The sequence below is a fragment of the Mustela nivalis genome, assembly GCF_964662115.1.
Source record: "Mustela nivalis genome assembly, chromosome: 18".
Taxonomy (NCBI): Eukaryota; Metazoa; Chordata; class Mammalia; order Carnivora; family Mustelidae; genus Mustela; species Mustela nivalis.
In genome coordinates this window covers 7041257-7057501 of record NC_139037.1, presented here as the reverse complement: position 1 = coordinate 7057501, position 16245 = coordinate 7041257, and the positions used below count along the sequence as shown (strand labels likewise).

At 45.6% G+C, this 16245-nt stretch overlaps 1 protein-coding gene and 1 long non-coding RNA gene across 2 annotated transcripts in view; one reads left to right on the top strand and one right to left on the bottom strand.

Annotated features, from left to right (window-relative positions):
* The window catches only part of CDYL2 (chromodomain Y like 2), a 165889-nt gene extending 158325 nt beyond the window's left edge, over nt 1–7564 (bottom strand). The window contains exon 1 of the mRNA XM_082711063.1: nt 7128–7564. Within this exon, the coding sequence (XP_082567189.1) occupies nt 7128–7151 (24 nt within the window). The 5' untranslated portion in view covers nt 7152–7564. The remainder of the gene's footprint in view (nt 1–7127) is intronic.
* Nucleotides 7565–7808: 244 nt separating this feature from the next.
* Nucleotides 7809–14495, top strand: LOC309853256. Its single transcript, XR_014305602.1, has 3 exons — nt 7809–8405; nt 8896–9033; nt 14398–14495. It is a non-coding gene; the product is annotated as an uncharacterized lncRNA (long non-coding RNA).
* Nucleotides 14496–16245: the final 1750 nt, after the last annotated feature.

The window sequence follows — 16245 nt, the reverse complement described above, 5'->3', positions numbered from 1 at the left end:
CAGTTTGAAAAAACCTGAAGGGCACAGATAGGAGCACACTGTTACCTGGTGGCAGCGTGCGGACCAGAAACCTGGCTGTATCGATCAGGATACAGTCAAGAAAGAGGAACCACTAGGATTTATACATTAAGAGATAGATGGCAAGGAACTGGCTTATGCGGTGGCAGTGAGAGTGGGGGGTACAGGGGGCCAGGCCCATCCAAAGTCTGCAGCACAGGCCTTTGGGGAGGGCAAGCTGGAACTCTTCCCAACTGCAGCTGCTATCCAGGGGTGGGACTTTTTCTTCTTCAGGTAGGCTTCAGTTCTGGCTGAATCAAGATGATCTAGAATAATCTCCCTTAAATTCAACTGATTAGGGACTTCAATCACATTTACAAAATAGCCTCATGGCAAGAGCTACATTGGCATTTGACAGAATAACTGGGGTCTGGAGCCAGGTGGGCTGACCCCTAAAACTCTACACACCCATTGACCTCTAGCACCTTGGTGATCTACCATCCTCTCCTCTCAGAAAAATGCTGTTATGAAAAACCCTTAATGAAGAACTTTATCTCTTTGTCCTCAATTTAGCAAGATCTTTTCCTTGACCATGATCTGTTGAAAGGCTCGGTATCACTACATTATATATGTTCTACTTTTTTCTCCAGTTAAAATTACTGAAGATGCCAGACCCCACTGCCATAAGTGAGCAGGAGAGGTGTTTGTAGGGTTTATGGAAAATCCCTTCTTCCAGAAATGCAAGTCCGATAACCCACAGTCTACATGACAGTTGATATCCAAGTCATCCAAAGTAGCAGAGCCCTGTGGGAACCAGTGGAATGGAGACGGCTGACCCATTCTCCCACTTCGCCCCTGGATATCACATTCACTCTCCCCACACAATCACACCCAAGATTCTTAAAAGTGTTGCCTACAGGGACGCTCGGGTGGCTCAGTTGGTTAAGTGGTTGCCTTCAGCTCAGGTGATGATCTCAAGGTCCTGGGGTCAAGTCCTGCATCGGGCTCCTTGCTCAGTGGGAAGCCTGCTTCTCCCTCTGCCTGCTCTACCTGCTGCTCCCCCTGCTTGTGCTCGCTTGCTCTCTCTCTCTGACACATAAGTAAATAAAATCTTTAAAAAAAAAAAAAAAAGTGTTGCCTACACATGATGGCTCTGAACCCACAATCCCCACACCCCCTTGCTCATCATCACACTTGAACCAGGCCCTCCCTCACCCACCAACACATCTGGGGGTGCTCCCTAAGGTGCTCCCTAAGGTTACCAATGACTTTCTACTTATTAAATCCGAAGGACACTGCAAACCATACCTTCTTCCTTGAAATACAGTTTCCCACTGCCTTCCATAAAAGCAAAGCCTCTTGTTTTGCCTTCTACCTCTCTTGCTATTCCTTGTAAATCTGGTATCACTTCTTTCTCCTCCTCTGTCCCTTAAATGTCTGTTTTCTCCAGTATTCCATCACTGGACCCACCTCGTGTTTACACAGCGTCCTTTGGCTTTAATGATGGTCTACACACTAATAACTCCCAAAATCCCACAGGAGGTGCTCCTTCTGAGCTTCAGGCTCCCCTGACTACTGCTGTGGACCTCTATACCCTGATGTTCCAGAAACACTCTGAACTCACTGTCCTTGCCACCACCCCACTGCTTTCAATTAATGCTTCTTCCTAGGCTCCCTCTCTCCATGACTAGCTCCACTATTTACCTAATGGACCAAAACAAAAACCAAAGAGCTATCCCCTGCCTTTCTCTCAATTCGAGGGGATGAGGGGTGGGTACAGCTCATCTCCTTACGCTCCTCAGTGGCCACCACCTCTCCTAAGAAGCCTTCTACTTCCCCAAGGCTGGATTCCTCCCATCCTCCAAAGAGAGCCCCATCTTCCCCTGTATTGACACTTTACCCGTTGCACTGTAAACTGCCTATTTTCTTAACTATATCTCCACTAGACTATGGACTTACAGAAAACAATCATTTCCTGAATGACTGCAATATGTTTGGTGTTCTAGTAATATACAATGAACAAATCAAAGATGGTGCTGTAAATGCAGCCACATCTATACCCTTCCTCAACTTCCAAGAGACACAGAAAGACCTATAACTTTAGAATTGAAATGTGTGTCTCTAATCCTTAAGATCTTGGCTAATCACCATGCCTGAACCATGCCTTAGCAATTGGCCAGATTACAAGGAGCTGTATAAACTTCTTTCAAGGACAGTTGAAACTCCTGAAGAAATGATCTTATCCAATGAAGAGTGTGACTTAGCATAAAAGTCTATCCAAAAACAAGCTGATATCTACTCCCAGGGGATAATTTAAAATAACTTTCAAAAGACAGGAGAATCATAGTTTCCATTCAATATTCACCAGGTGCCTACTATGTACCAAAGAGTCAATTCAACTCAACCGATATATTCTCGTTAAAGATATCTATTTCTTCAAATACTGGTACGGAAAAGTTCTATCACTGACCATCTACTCGGCTACTACATGTTGGATGGGAATTAACCTCAGGTGTCACTGGTAAATAGGGAAATGATGTTAGTATAAGAAGTAAGTTATGTTGATTCTTATGTTATTTTTCCTAGCTTGTTAATATTCTGAAGCAATCTAGCAATGCACCCTCACAAAGGAACAGAAAGGTTTAATGATGCATGAGGACCTTGAACAAAACTGGAAATGCACTCCAGTGCCTTCCTTTAACAATAGGAGTGGCAGGCTGTATCTTTGAGAATCACTACACTCTCTACTAGGCTAACCTGCCTGGTGAACCTACAAGTTACAGATGAAGAAGCTATGAAAACATTTCTCCCAATAAAGATGAACGAAGATGCCTATACCCCAGGCCTGATGTAATTTTGATGAAAATCATGTCTATTAGAAACAAATGCCCCCCTTCAATCTACTGAGAGGGCGCATAAGCCCAAAATTCACTCTCACAAAATTCTGTAAGTTTTCAACATTCTGCCTCAATCCCATTTTTCCCATAATTCCATATTTTCCAATATTTTTAGTGAATGATTTTGCAGAATACAAGGGTGGAAATGCCTATGGTCACCACTGTAGCAGAGTCGATTTTTAATGAAAATAAATTTCTTTCAACAAAACTAAAATTATCCTATTATTATTGTTATTTATCTTACTGGGAATGAAAGGAAGGCAATATTTTCACAAGTACACACACATACACATAATCACACACACATATATATTAGATATGGATGTATGCAAGTTTATCAACCCCCTTCCCCAATAAAGACACACTGGCACATTTCATCCTTGTAAGAAAGAACTCTGGGGTGTACATAAAAACTGTTGAGAAACACACAAGGAACTACTACTGTCAAGTCCATCTCAACTAATACTGACTTTGTCTACAGACATACAGCATTCTCTTTGAACAATTCTGCCAAAGGAGAGAGAGAGACCTCCTCCACAACTGTCAGCTAATCACAAGGGAGGGGGTGTACAATACAACGCAACAGCCACATGGAAAGCCACATGGTTGAAGCTTAGTTGCATTCAGTGGTTCTAATGAGTAACAGTCTGGCTCTCGGGAAAGGCACTCGGCCACACTTCCTTTCAGAAGAGAACTGAGAGCCACCCATACACATGGTGTTACCACCACTGAGTGATCACAAGCTGAGGACGAAAAGAGAACAGGAGGTGAACACTCAGTACAAGGATAACAAAGGTCAGCCACGGCACTTTATATATGCCTAATTCAGTCTTCTGTTCACTGATTCTGTCAACAAGTATTTGAATGTGCAAGGAGGTAGGGACACAGAGGGACTAGACCAAAGGATGGGGCTCCTTACTCCCTAATTATGTCTTTCTGAAACCCAAACATCTTAGTGAATGATCAACTCTATTCCTGGGGTTGCAAACTCTAACGCTTGCTGAAGCCAGATAAGTAAAGTTAAGAATGGGCACATGGTAATAAGGAGCACTGGGACAAGCACAAACCAGAGATCTCATGTACCATCTAAAAGATACTCAAGTCCACTTTTCTTATCTAGCATGGAGACAAAGCAAAATAAATAGACAGCCCAGACCTGCTCACAGACGGTCACTTCAAGACCCTTACGTCTAGCAGAATGTAGACCAGAGCATCTGGGTAAGAATTTCATATTGTATCCAGATACCTGGACACAATCAGCCAATATTTAAGATCACCCTTCTATAGGTGATAACTATAAAACACCAGAAGATGATGAGAACTCTTCTACAGGGGAACAAAGTAGAATCATCTATCAAGATCCAAAATTTTGGAAAGGGAGCTTGATTCCTTATTTCTCATTATGATTGAGGAGTGCCATTACATAAAGTTTTTATTTTCTGACATTTTTAAAATCAGAACCTATTCCTTAAAAAGAAAATACTATCTGAGGAAGGTTTATGCTCTACAATTTAATTATCTGAAGCACCAAAGATAATATGAAGAATCTCTATAATCCAAATCGTATCTTCACTATAAAGGGTCAAGGATAATGTCAGTAGACACACAGACACAAAATAGATCAGTTACAAATATAATCGTTCTTAGCCCAATCAAGGTATGGTTTCTTGATTAGAGCTTATAAGAAGCCATCTTATATAAACTTGAATAGGATAGTTAAGTAGTGTAATACCATAATTAAGAATATGATCAGTTTTTTTTTCTTTTTGTCTTTCAAGGTCAACATAACTAGATATTCCAAGATTTTTCCTTAAATCAACATCCTATTTTTTTACCCACACAACAATTTTACAGTGAGAAATATATATGCTAATGTACAGTTCTCAGCACATAATTGTTTTTAAAGCTGAACTTGAACAACAAATTAAATTCTTCAGTGTATGTTATATAATGTAGACACAGGCCATAAAAATGTTAACATTGGTTACATTCTCATAATGCAAGTTAGCCCTTTTAGTAATGATGATGCAAATAATCAGCTATGGGAAAACTATTTTACACCTAGTACAATTACCTACTATTACATAAGTAACTATTATTATTGTCCTGTTCATCGAACTCCAGTAAAAACTCTTGAGGTGCTAAGATAGTTTCAAGGCCAGTGTGAAAATTCCCCTTAACAGATTATAATTACCAAAGTTAAGGAGGATAGTTTCAGGTGAACATTAAACAAGAAATTAGCCCCAGAAGGTTCAAAAGTTCCAAACTTCAAGTGCAGAAATACTGAAAGCTCCTGATAGCCTCTTAAGGCCTTCACAATGCACCTAGACAATGCTGGCAGCTCTAGCTTGACTCAGTATCAATACGTAGAAAAATCCACACCTCTCAGGAAATGAAATTTGCTCCTGAAGAGTATCTACTCTTGACCAATGTCCTAATAGTGCTGGTTCTACTTGTAAAAGCTCAATCAGACCTCACAATTTACTGTGCTTCAACTTTGGGTTTCAGACATTGCTCCGCCATCTTGAAACAGACCAAAGTGCCTGCATGAGGCATTGGCCATGATCTGTCAAAGTTCTTCACCAGATTCCTACCGAACTTCACCTTCTTTATTAGCATAAGGATGAGGAGGGCAGAAGGGTTGAGAAGAGGTCGGTTTGCAGCATTCTTTCAGGGAGTGCTGAGAACACCCATCTGTCCCATCTGAACCCACTGGTTGGTAGCAGTCCATGACTGGGTCTCCCCAAGTCCAGCATCATCCAAAAGACCCCAGACGCCAAGAGGCTAACTTGCCTTTCTTCATTCTCCTCTCACAATAGCCAGCAAATCTACCATCTGAAAAGTTTCAGCAGCCTATAGGCCCACAAGGAAAAGCTCATGGTAGGTGAATCACCCCTATAGTCTCCTGAGGGTGAATCACCCCTACAATTTCTTACCCATTAGGTTAATTTCACCCTTTGGGGGTGCTCGTCTCAATTTAGTCAGGAGCCTTGGGAAGCGGGGCTAGTGTTCACAGACTTAGTTATTTAGGGAGTACAGGTCTAGGCCGAGCGCTGATGCTGGTTTCTTGGAGGATCTGTGGGCCTTCTGGTTGAGGATGGCCGGTCTCTTAGCTTCCTTACTCTGACCCTCATCTTGGGACTACCACCGTTTTGGAGGCATTCTCCCCAGGGAGTGGGACTTGTTTCTCATTTTGTCCACTTGTTGGGAACCCAAAAGCTGGAACAGTTGTGTCCAGAGCTAGCTGCAACGCAGCTCCCGGAGGCCACAGCTATTCCTCCATTGTTTCACAGATGCCAGACTAACATCTTCCTTGACCACTTTTAAGACGCTCTCAAAGTCTCCGAGGCTGGCCACTACCTGGGTGGACCTGGAGACAGGTATCCACTGGGGGTGACGCAGAGTGTCGGGAGCAGGGCTCACATCCCAGGTCCTCCAGCAACATGTTACCACCCACCTCCGACTTCCATGTTCTCCTTCCTTCCACACAGGGCCCTCTGCAGCGCCCCCTCTCGCCCCCAGCGAGCACGACACCCGCAAGGACCGCCCCCACGCCCCGGCCTGGAGGGCTTCCGAGCCGGTGGCGGGGGCAGCAGGTGGGGGGAGGGAGGCGGCGGCCCGGTGGCCCCGGGGATCGGCGTGGCGGGTCTCTCCCTAACCCCAACCCGGATGCCCCCCTCGCAGACTCCCTCCACCGCCCCGGACCCCGCCTCGCCGGGGCTGGGCTCGGCTCCCACGCCCGCCCCCCTCCTCTCCTGCGCCCCCCGGCCCAGCCCGGGCCGCGCACCCCCCGCCCCGCACCCCCGCCGGCCGCCGCGCGGCCCCCCGCATTCCCGGCACGTCCGGCGCCGACTTTTACCTGTACTTTCTGCACTCGAGGCGGCTCGTCGGGCGAGAAACACCTCCCCGGGACCGCTACCTCCCCCGCCCCGGCTCCGCCCGGCTTCCTCCTTCCCCTCCAAGGCCGCAAAGTAGATGGAGTAAGAGAGTGTGTGTGCGAGAGAAAGAGAAAGAGGGAGCGGGCGCGGGCGCCGCGGGAGGGCGGGCGGGCGGCGGGCGGGAGGCGCGCCCGGCCCCCGCCACCCTCCGGCCGCCGCCGCCGCCGCCGCCGCCGCGGGCTCGGCAACTCCGGCTCGCGCCCGGCCCCGGCCCCGGCCCGGTCCCCGCCGCCCGCCGCCCGCCGCCGCCCGCCGCCCGCGGGCCGGGGCCGGCCGCGCCCCCGCGTCCCCGTACCTCGTAAAGGTCCCCAGAAGCCATGCCAGGCTGCGGAACTTGGCTCGCCGGGTGTGCGCGTCTGCTCGCTCGCGCCCTCCGTGCGTGTGCGCGAGGGGGCCAGTGTGCGCGTGTGTGTGCGCGCGTGTGTGTGTGAGTGTGTGTGTGGTGTGTTGAGTAAACTGTGTTTTTGCAGAATGACAGGCTTGGGGGCTGCCTATGCGCAGAATCAGAGCGGGCGGCGGCGGGGCTGGCGTAACCGGCAGCGGCGGCGGCGGCGGCGGCGGCGGCGGCACGAGCGCGGGCAGCAGCGACGGCCGCGCAGCGCGCCCGGGAGGCACCGACGCGGCCCGAGCGCCGCGGCCCCCGCGACCCGGCGACCCGGCGGCGGTGGCTGCAGCGGGCAACGGCTCGCCCCGGCGCCGCCTGCAGGAAGCCGCCCCGCGCCCGCCGCCGGCCCGGACGCTGCTGCCACTGGGCGAGTCCCCGCCCCCCGGGAGCCCGGCCCGGCCCCCGGGGAGGGGGGGCGGGGGCGGCTGCCCGGCCGCGCCCCGGGGGACCGGTCCCGGAGCCGCGGAGCGCTCGGGCCCGCCCCGCCGACCCGGGCCGGCTCCGGAGGCGGCGGCGGGGGCCCCCCGGGGGTGGCGGACCAGGTGCCCGCCGGGCGCACCCGGCCCGGGGCAGCGAAGGGGCGGCTGGGGAGGCAGGTAGGAGCTGCGGTGGCAGGTCTCGGGGAAGGGGCCCCAGCTGGGTTCAGCCGGCCCGGGGCCTCACCTCTTCCAGTTCCCCCCCACCCCACCCAACCCGTGGAGGGAGTGGGCGCCGCACTAGGAGACCTGGCCCCTCGGGGCTCCGCAGCCCCTCCCTGTCTGCATAGCCCCTCCCTCCAGTCTGGTTTGTAAGACGTGGAGGCCCGGGGGAGGAGGAAAGACATGGCCCATACAGAGGCCCCAACGCGGCACCCTATTAAACCCTGGGAAGTCTTCAGAGCCCGCCGTGGCCTCCCATCAACAGCCGCCCCCCACCCCGTACTCCATTCATTCACTCACCCAGTACTCAAAACATTTTCCAAAGCCTACTCAACTACACAGTGTCCCTAGACAGGCACAACCGAGACCCTGCCCACGAAGGGCTTTCAATCCAAGAGGAGAGACTAGCCACAGGCATGTGAACAGGCTTCAGTCATTCAACATATAGGAGTACCTACTCTGCACCAAGCTCCAGAGCTCACAGAACTGGAGAAGCATTCTCAAGTACAAACTCCTCAAAATCTCTTCCTACCAACGCCCTGGATAAATGGTCAGTCACCCTTCCTTTTAAAGGCTTCTCTCTACAAGTGATACGGTTAATTCAGAATCTGGGGAGACAGGCTGTTCTGAACTTGAAAGTAAGGTCTTTCTCATCCCAGCACGAAAAATGCCCAGTTGGTCACTTTCTCCAGATGAGAAGTGGACATAATTCACATCCTTCCTCCTTTTCCTATTTGTGAGACTTTAGACAAGTCACTTTACTCATCTCTAAATTGAGGATAGTGACAACTACCTAAAGTGAAATAAGAATTAAACAGATATCAATGTATATGTGAAGTGGCCTATAGCAGTGGAACCCAATAAAGATAGTGTCTGAATCTGGACCCTGAACTGCCCTTGTGGAGAGAAAGACGGTGGAGGAGAGTGTATGACAGGGAGGATTTAATCTAGTGGCTATCAGACTTTTAAAAGTCACCAAATTTAAAAAAAAAAAAATTGCTCAGAATCTGAACCACAGAGTTTTCATGTCTGTCTCCTAGGACACATGAGTTTGCATATGCTGTTCCCTCTGCCTAGAATGTCCTTCCATATGGACTCCATCTGGAAAACTCTTCTGCTTCCTGCAGGGGCTTGTTTATCTTTGTATCGCAAGCATCTATCACTATTCCTGGCAGAGAGTGAGTACACAATGAAAGTTTGTCAGGCTATGCCAATACAACAGATTTTATACAATTTCTAGTTAAAATCCCATATTAAAACAATGAGGAGAAGGGGAAGAGTGAGTGTGTAGAAATAACAAAATATAGTTCATTTAAAAACTGTAGAAATTGTTACAGCAGTCCTCTCCCCTTTTCATACCACTTTCCCAATGGTTATGGTTTTAAATAATAACATTAATAATAAACAGTTCTTAATCTGTAGGTCACAAAACAAATCTTAATGATCCTTAATTTGTACTTTGGAACAAACGCGCCACCAAAGCATGAGGATGTAATTTGGAAGTAGAAGACAAGAAAGAAACTGGGTTCGGAAATAATCTGCTCAGACAAATTTGAATATATAATCAGTAGTTTTATAAAAACACCAAAAATTTGACTTGTACTGGCCAAATTCTCCTTGGGAATGTGAGCACACTTAGGGGGGGGGGGGGAAACTTGTCTAGACAACAATTGTTCCAGAGTTCACAGAAAAGGGTATTCACTGTGGAGTGACATGTTCAGAGATTATTTTATGAAGGAGATAGAACTGAAATGGATCTTGAAGACTTATTGGAAAGGAAGGATAGTATTTTATTTAGAGAAAGAGGTAAGAGTAGGTGGTAGGTGCTGCTGCAATGGGAGGGGTGCTGGAAGACTACAAGACTTATCCATCAAGGTCATAGGACATTGGATAGCAAATGTGGGTCAATTTATGGAGAGTCTGGAATGGTTTGCAATTTAACAAGCCAGTAGTGAAAAACTGGAGAAGACTTTTAAATCCATCAAAAGCATGTACCAATCAAAAGTGTGCTTTAGAAAACAAATTCTAGAAGAGATAGGAGAAATGGACTTCAGGGGTTGAGGTTAGAGGTAGGGAGACGAACTGCTATAGTCCATCGAGGTGGCAGTAGAAATGAATAAGAAAAACTGGATTTGCAAGGAAGAACCCCGCCAGCCACCAACTTTCTTTATGGTCACTCCACTTAGTTCCATTAAGCATTTGATCCAAATCAACAGGACTTGATGACTAACAGGATGTGTGTGTGTGTGTGTGTGTGTGTGTGTGTGTGTGTGTGTTAAGAGTTGGGGGAGGGGTGAGCAACTAAGGAAAGAAAGGATACAGACATGACTAAGGTTTTAAACTGAGTGACTGAGCTACCCATCCGTCATAACACTGTTCTATTTTGAGCTTGCCTCCAGACCATCACTGGCTTCCAGAAAAGCCAGATGCTTCCTGAAGGATGAAGGGAAGGTTCTTCATCCTCTGTGGGAAGGTTGACCCAACCAATGGACAGTTCTGTTCCAGATTCTCCAAATGACATAGAACCACTGTTGCTTATGGAGAATGGGAGAGATCTACCATATTCCAAAGGCTAGAACAGACTCTTCATACTAGTCATAACTTAAGGGCGAGTGATAAAACTCAACTCAAACTGATTTAAAACAAAGAATTTATTGACTCACATAGATTAGAAAAGGATGGAATTGCTCTCAGGGTTGGCTAGATTCAAGCTCTCAAAGGACATATAAAATGTAATATATTATAACATAATATAATATAATATAAATCACAGGGAAAGGCTCTGCTTGGCTGATTGTAGATCATATGCTCTAATTTTGGCCCAATTACAGTAGTCAGTCAGTGATAGTACTCTATGATTGGCCAGGTTAATTCACATACCGACCTATGGGGCAAGAAGAGTACAATAATTGGCAACTTTATCAGAATTACATGATTGGAAATGGGGATGAGCAGAAGCCCAAAGGAATGGAAAAAGACATACTGGTAAGATAGATATCCACTCTATGGTGGAACAAACCTGGGGCCGAATAAGGACTTAAAAACAAGGTCAGTGGCTGCCTAGAACATGACCTTCTGATGGAGCAAGACCAGCCAGTTTAATAGCCAAGGACAGATCGTACTCACTATGCTGACAGTGAATTAGAATGTGGCAGTTACTTGAGACAGGATCTTGACCTCCTTTATAGCATGGTGGTTGAACATGTGGACTATAGAATCAGAATACCTGGGTTCCAATACTTGGATCATCACTACTAGCTATAAGCTGTGAGGTCCTTGACTTAACCATGCTGTCCTTCCATTTACAATTGTATTTATTTTTTGCCACACAATCAACTATCCCCAAAACTTAGTGGCTTAAAACAAAAGATATTTCTTAACTCATAGTATCTCTGTATTGGAGATCCAGGAGCAGCTTAGTGGTTCTGACTTAGAGTCCCTTATGGGGTGGCAGTCAAAATGTTGCCTAGGACAGCAGTTATTTGAAGGTTTCACCAAGTCTGGAGGTTCTACCTCCAAGACGGTGCCGACACATGGCTGACTGGCAGGAGGCTTCATCTCTTAGCCATGCAGATCTCTGCTTAGGTTTGCCTGAGTGACTTCATGCTTTTTCTCATATAGTTCCCCAAATCCAACAAAATAGAGCAAAACCATCAAAGCTTCAGCTCTTTCTAGCATAGAGTCCCTAATTATTCTGATGTGTTGGTCCATGCTAAAGCTATTTGATACAGAGGCAATTTACAACATATTGGACTGGGTAACTAGGGATGTCAGGTCCATGCCCTTCATGTTGAGGATGAGAAAACTAAGACCTAGGTTGGGTGATCCAAGAGAAAGAATAGGGAGGAAGTCACAATGGCTTTGACCATCTAATCTTAGAAACCAAGCACTGCCATTTCTATCTTATATTCTTTAGAATTGAGTCACTAAGCCTAGCCCCCACTCAAGAGGAGGCAAATTAGCCTCCTCTTATTTATTCATTTGAGAGAGAGAGAGAGAGAGAGAGAGGCAGAGAGAGCACAAATGGGAGAGGTTAAGGGAGACAGAGAAGCAGACTCCTTGCAGGGTTGGGAGCCTGACAATGGGGTTCAATCCCAAGAAATGGGGCTCGATCCCAGGACCTGGAGATCATGACCTGAGCTGAAGGCAGACCCTTAACCATCTGAGTCACCCAGGTGCTCCAGCTCCCACCTTTTAAAGGAGGGCTATCAAAGAATTTGTGGTCATATTTTAAACTACCACACCACAGTTGTGAATTGAGGTGATAAATACCCCCATAGAATTGTTTTAAGAATTAGATAAGATAATCCAAACAAAGCACCTGTCACTGTAATAAGGGCTAAATAATGGTATTTGTTAAAATTACTATTAAAACTACTAAAACCAGCTTCAAACTTGATATGTATCACTAATATCCTTGAATGTTCAAGATTCCCATAGAAAGCCAGTAAATCAAATTAAATCTACAAAATGAATATTTTTCTCAAGCTATACAGAAACTTGTTAGTAATTAAACTTTCAGTATTAACTTTAAAAATACTTTATTTCAGTAACAATATTAATAATGAAGTAAAGCCATGCCTATTCAGTACAACATGCTAAGTATTATTCTCACTGAACACAACAAATAATGCCTCGACCTCACCAAGTTTACAGTACAGTGGAGGAAAGGGACAAGAAAACAAAATGTATATATAGTATTATTTCAGGTATTGACAAAGAGTATGAAGAAAAGCGAAGCTAGGTAAGAAGAAAGGAAGTGGGTACACAGGGGCCAGGAGGGGGAATTGGTTTAGATACGGTGGTTAGGCAAGATCTCACTAAGGTGGTGACATTTGAGCTAAAACCTGAACAAAATGAGAAAGGACACAAACCAAATCAGAGGGCAGAGTATGTCAGCAGGAGAAAACAGCAAAGGCAAAGCCCTGAGGCTGAAGAACTTGGTATGATCAAGGTCCCACAATTAAGCTAGTACAGGTAAAGCTGAGGGAACATAGGAAGAGGGAAGCCATAGAGCTAACCAAGGTCCAGGTGTATGTTGGGACTTGTAGAAAGGCAAAGAATTTGGATTCCACTCTAAGTGCTTTGAGATAAGAGGTCAGTGGGGAAGCGTTGAACAAGAGAATAACACGATTGAATTGGCTCCTGGGTAGAGAATGGAATGGAGAGGGACAAGAGGGATGCTGGCCACCATTACAGAAACCCAGGTAGAAGATCCTAGTGATGAGGTCTAAGAAGGATGGCATCAAGATGAAGGCAAGTGGTTGGGACTGAAGGAACACAGGGAGATATGTGTAGAAGCAGTGGAACCCTTAATTTTTGGTCTGAGTCTAGAATAATGGAGGTTCCATGTACTGAAGTGGAGCAAATGGGGGATGGTACATTTTGTAGGTGGCATAAATGCTGAGTGGGGGGAAATTGATGGTTCAGTTCTAGGACATGCTAATTTTAAGATGGGTATTTTAAGATGTGCAAGTGAAAATGAAGGGGTATTCAATATGTGGTCAGGAACTCAGACTGGACATGTGGCCAGAGTGATCAGCACACCAATGGCAACAAAGGACTAGTGGTGGTCACCAGTAGAGTGGGCAAAGACCTGAAAGAGAAGAGAGCCTAGAGCCATTTGGCATTTAGAGGTCATGAAGAAGATGGGGAGCCAGCAAAGGAGTCTGAGAATAGAGGGTTAAAATAGGAGGTAACCAAGAAAGCGTTGTGTCCCAAATCCAAGTGAGAGACAAGACTGATCATTAAATATCACTGAGAGGTTGGGCAAGAAGAGGACTGATCATGGAATCTGCAACATGGAAATCTCTGGTTATCCTGATAGGACTAGTTGCAGAGAAGCAGTAAAGTTGAAACCTAGACCAAAGTGAATGAAAGAGAATTTGGGCAGAGAGAAAGTGCAGATGGTAAGCACAGGTGACTCATTCAAGGCCTTTTGCTATAAAGTGGGTCAGTAGATGGAGGGGAGCCCTGCATGTGGGAAGGATTTTTAATATAGACAATATGACAGCATGTCTGTGCCATGATAGGAATGACACACTGAAGAGGAGGAAATGGTCATACAACAGAGAGAAGAGAGAACTGCAGGAACAGAGTTTTTGAAAAGGCCCATGGGGAAGGGATGCAGACAGCCAAAGTGGAGGGGTTGGTCTTGGGAGTCCATCTATATGGGGTTGAATAGTGTCCCCCTAAAATTCATATCTACCTGGAACCCATGAATGTGACCTTACTTGTAGATGTAGTCAGTTAAGATGAGATCATACAGGATAAAGCTTGTCCCTAATCCAATAGCTGGTATCCTTATAAGAAGAGAAAATAGAGACAAGGACACATCAGGAGAATGCCACGTGATGATGAGAACAGAGATTGGAGCAATGTGTCTATAGCTAAGGAATGCCAAGGACTGCCAGCAACCATCAGAAAACGGGAAGAAAGAATTCTTCCTCAGAGCTGTTAGAGGGAGTGTGGTCTTGCCAACACCTTGATTTCAGACTTCTAGCCTCCAGAACTGTGAGAGAATACATTTTTGTCATTTTTAGCCACCAGGTTTATAATAAGTTATTATGGAAGCCACAGGAAACTAATACACCGTCCCCTGGAAGAACAAGGAAGGCCAAGCACACAGTGGCAGATGAAGTTGTTGGCAGGTCTGAAACTCACTTCTTTATTTCTCTATTCTCCATGAGATAGATAAGCCATGGAATCCCCAGATGAAAGTGAGGAGAAAGGAAACTATCAGGGGAATGTGATTTGCCTGGAACAACACTGCTTTGGTCTATTGTCTCCCAAATCTATTAATAGCACCACATTTTACTCCCAAGAACACCCAGATTTAGACAACAAATGTATGGGTTTTTTTAGTGTGTGATGTTTGAGGACAGATTTTAAAATATGAGAAGTCAAGTTAGAAGAGTGGAGTGACTAGGAAAATAGAGTGGCATTGCTGGGAGGTACTGAGGCTCACTGGATATTTATATTTGTAAGTTGATCAGACCAATAAGCATGGAGTTGATTTATCCAGTCACATTCTGTTGTTCGGGGCAAGCTGAGTGTTGGGTTTAACCAAGGGTGGAATTAGTGGGGTTAGCCATGTGTGTTGAATGGAAGGAGAGAGTGGAAAGGGAGTTAAGACTATATACATAAGGAAGAGATCATAATAATAGAATGGTGGGTGTGATAACAGAAGGGCTGGGTTGGAGGTGATAAAAACAAAGGTGTTGCTCATTGGATTGGAAAATTGATGGAGCAAGGACTCTAATGGGGCAGTCAGTAAGAAAAGCTAACCTCATGAGCAACAACTTGGGCTACATGACCATGCTGTTTTCTTCACCTCTTTCCTGCTTCTCCTACTCACACTGTAAGGACTTGCTGTTGTCCCAACAGGACGGCAACAGGATCAATGTTCAGAACCTTGAAGACATTAAGAATAGTAGATGAATCTGGGGTGAGGGATGAAGGGTGAAAAAGACCACAGATATTGGGATTGGGAGAGGGGCTGAAGAATGAAGGAAGTGGAGGGGAAAAAAAAAAAAAACTTCCAGAAACCCAAACAAGGTATTCTTTGAATGACCTTAAGGAAGGGAAAAGTAATGTTTTGAGCCATTCATGATCTCCAGTGATTTTGGATAATGGAATGAACCAGCCATTCCTTCTAGTCACTATAGGCAGAACCCAGTTATTACATGCATGTTGTATCATTTCATCAATTCAACAAGGTAAAAACAATTGTCCTCTATTTTACAGATGCAAAAAGAAAGGTCCATGACCCAGGGACATGCCCTGGAAGGGGCAGATAGAGCTTCTGTGGCCTAAAGTTGTCCAGACGCCCTGTGGTCTATGCGTTTGCAGAGAAGTTACTTTTTGCAGAGACCGTCAGGGGAGAAAGAACACCCAAGTGTTTGACCTTGAGCTTTAATTAAGAATTTATCCTATGACTAAAATCTTGGGGTAGGAGGTGAATGGATTCTGGAAAGCAAATAATATCAATTTGTGTGCATCTGTGTGTCTGTGTTTTGTAAAAAGAAGGAATTTGGACTTGTTATATTGAAAAAATTTTAAAACGCAGGAACTCAACCACATAAAAATAACACACAAGCTCACACTCTGTGAGCTGCCAGAGCAATCAAGTTATCTAGAATCATGTACCTTCTAGAAAAGCCTCCACTACCCTGTGAAAGATTGAGTGAGAAAAGCAAACATACCTCAATGTTATTATAAAAATAGTTTGACATTATGGATTCCTAAAATGACTTCAGGGGCCTTGGGGTGGTCTTGATCACACTTTGAGAATTCTAGTTTTGCAGAATCCTATAAAAAATTATCTTTGTTATATGTAAAGTTACATCTTTGAAGGTTATATGGAATTTTTTTTTTCACTAAATAAACTT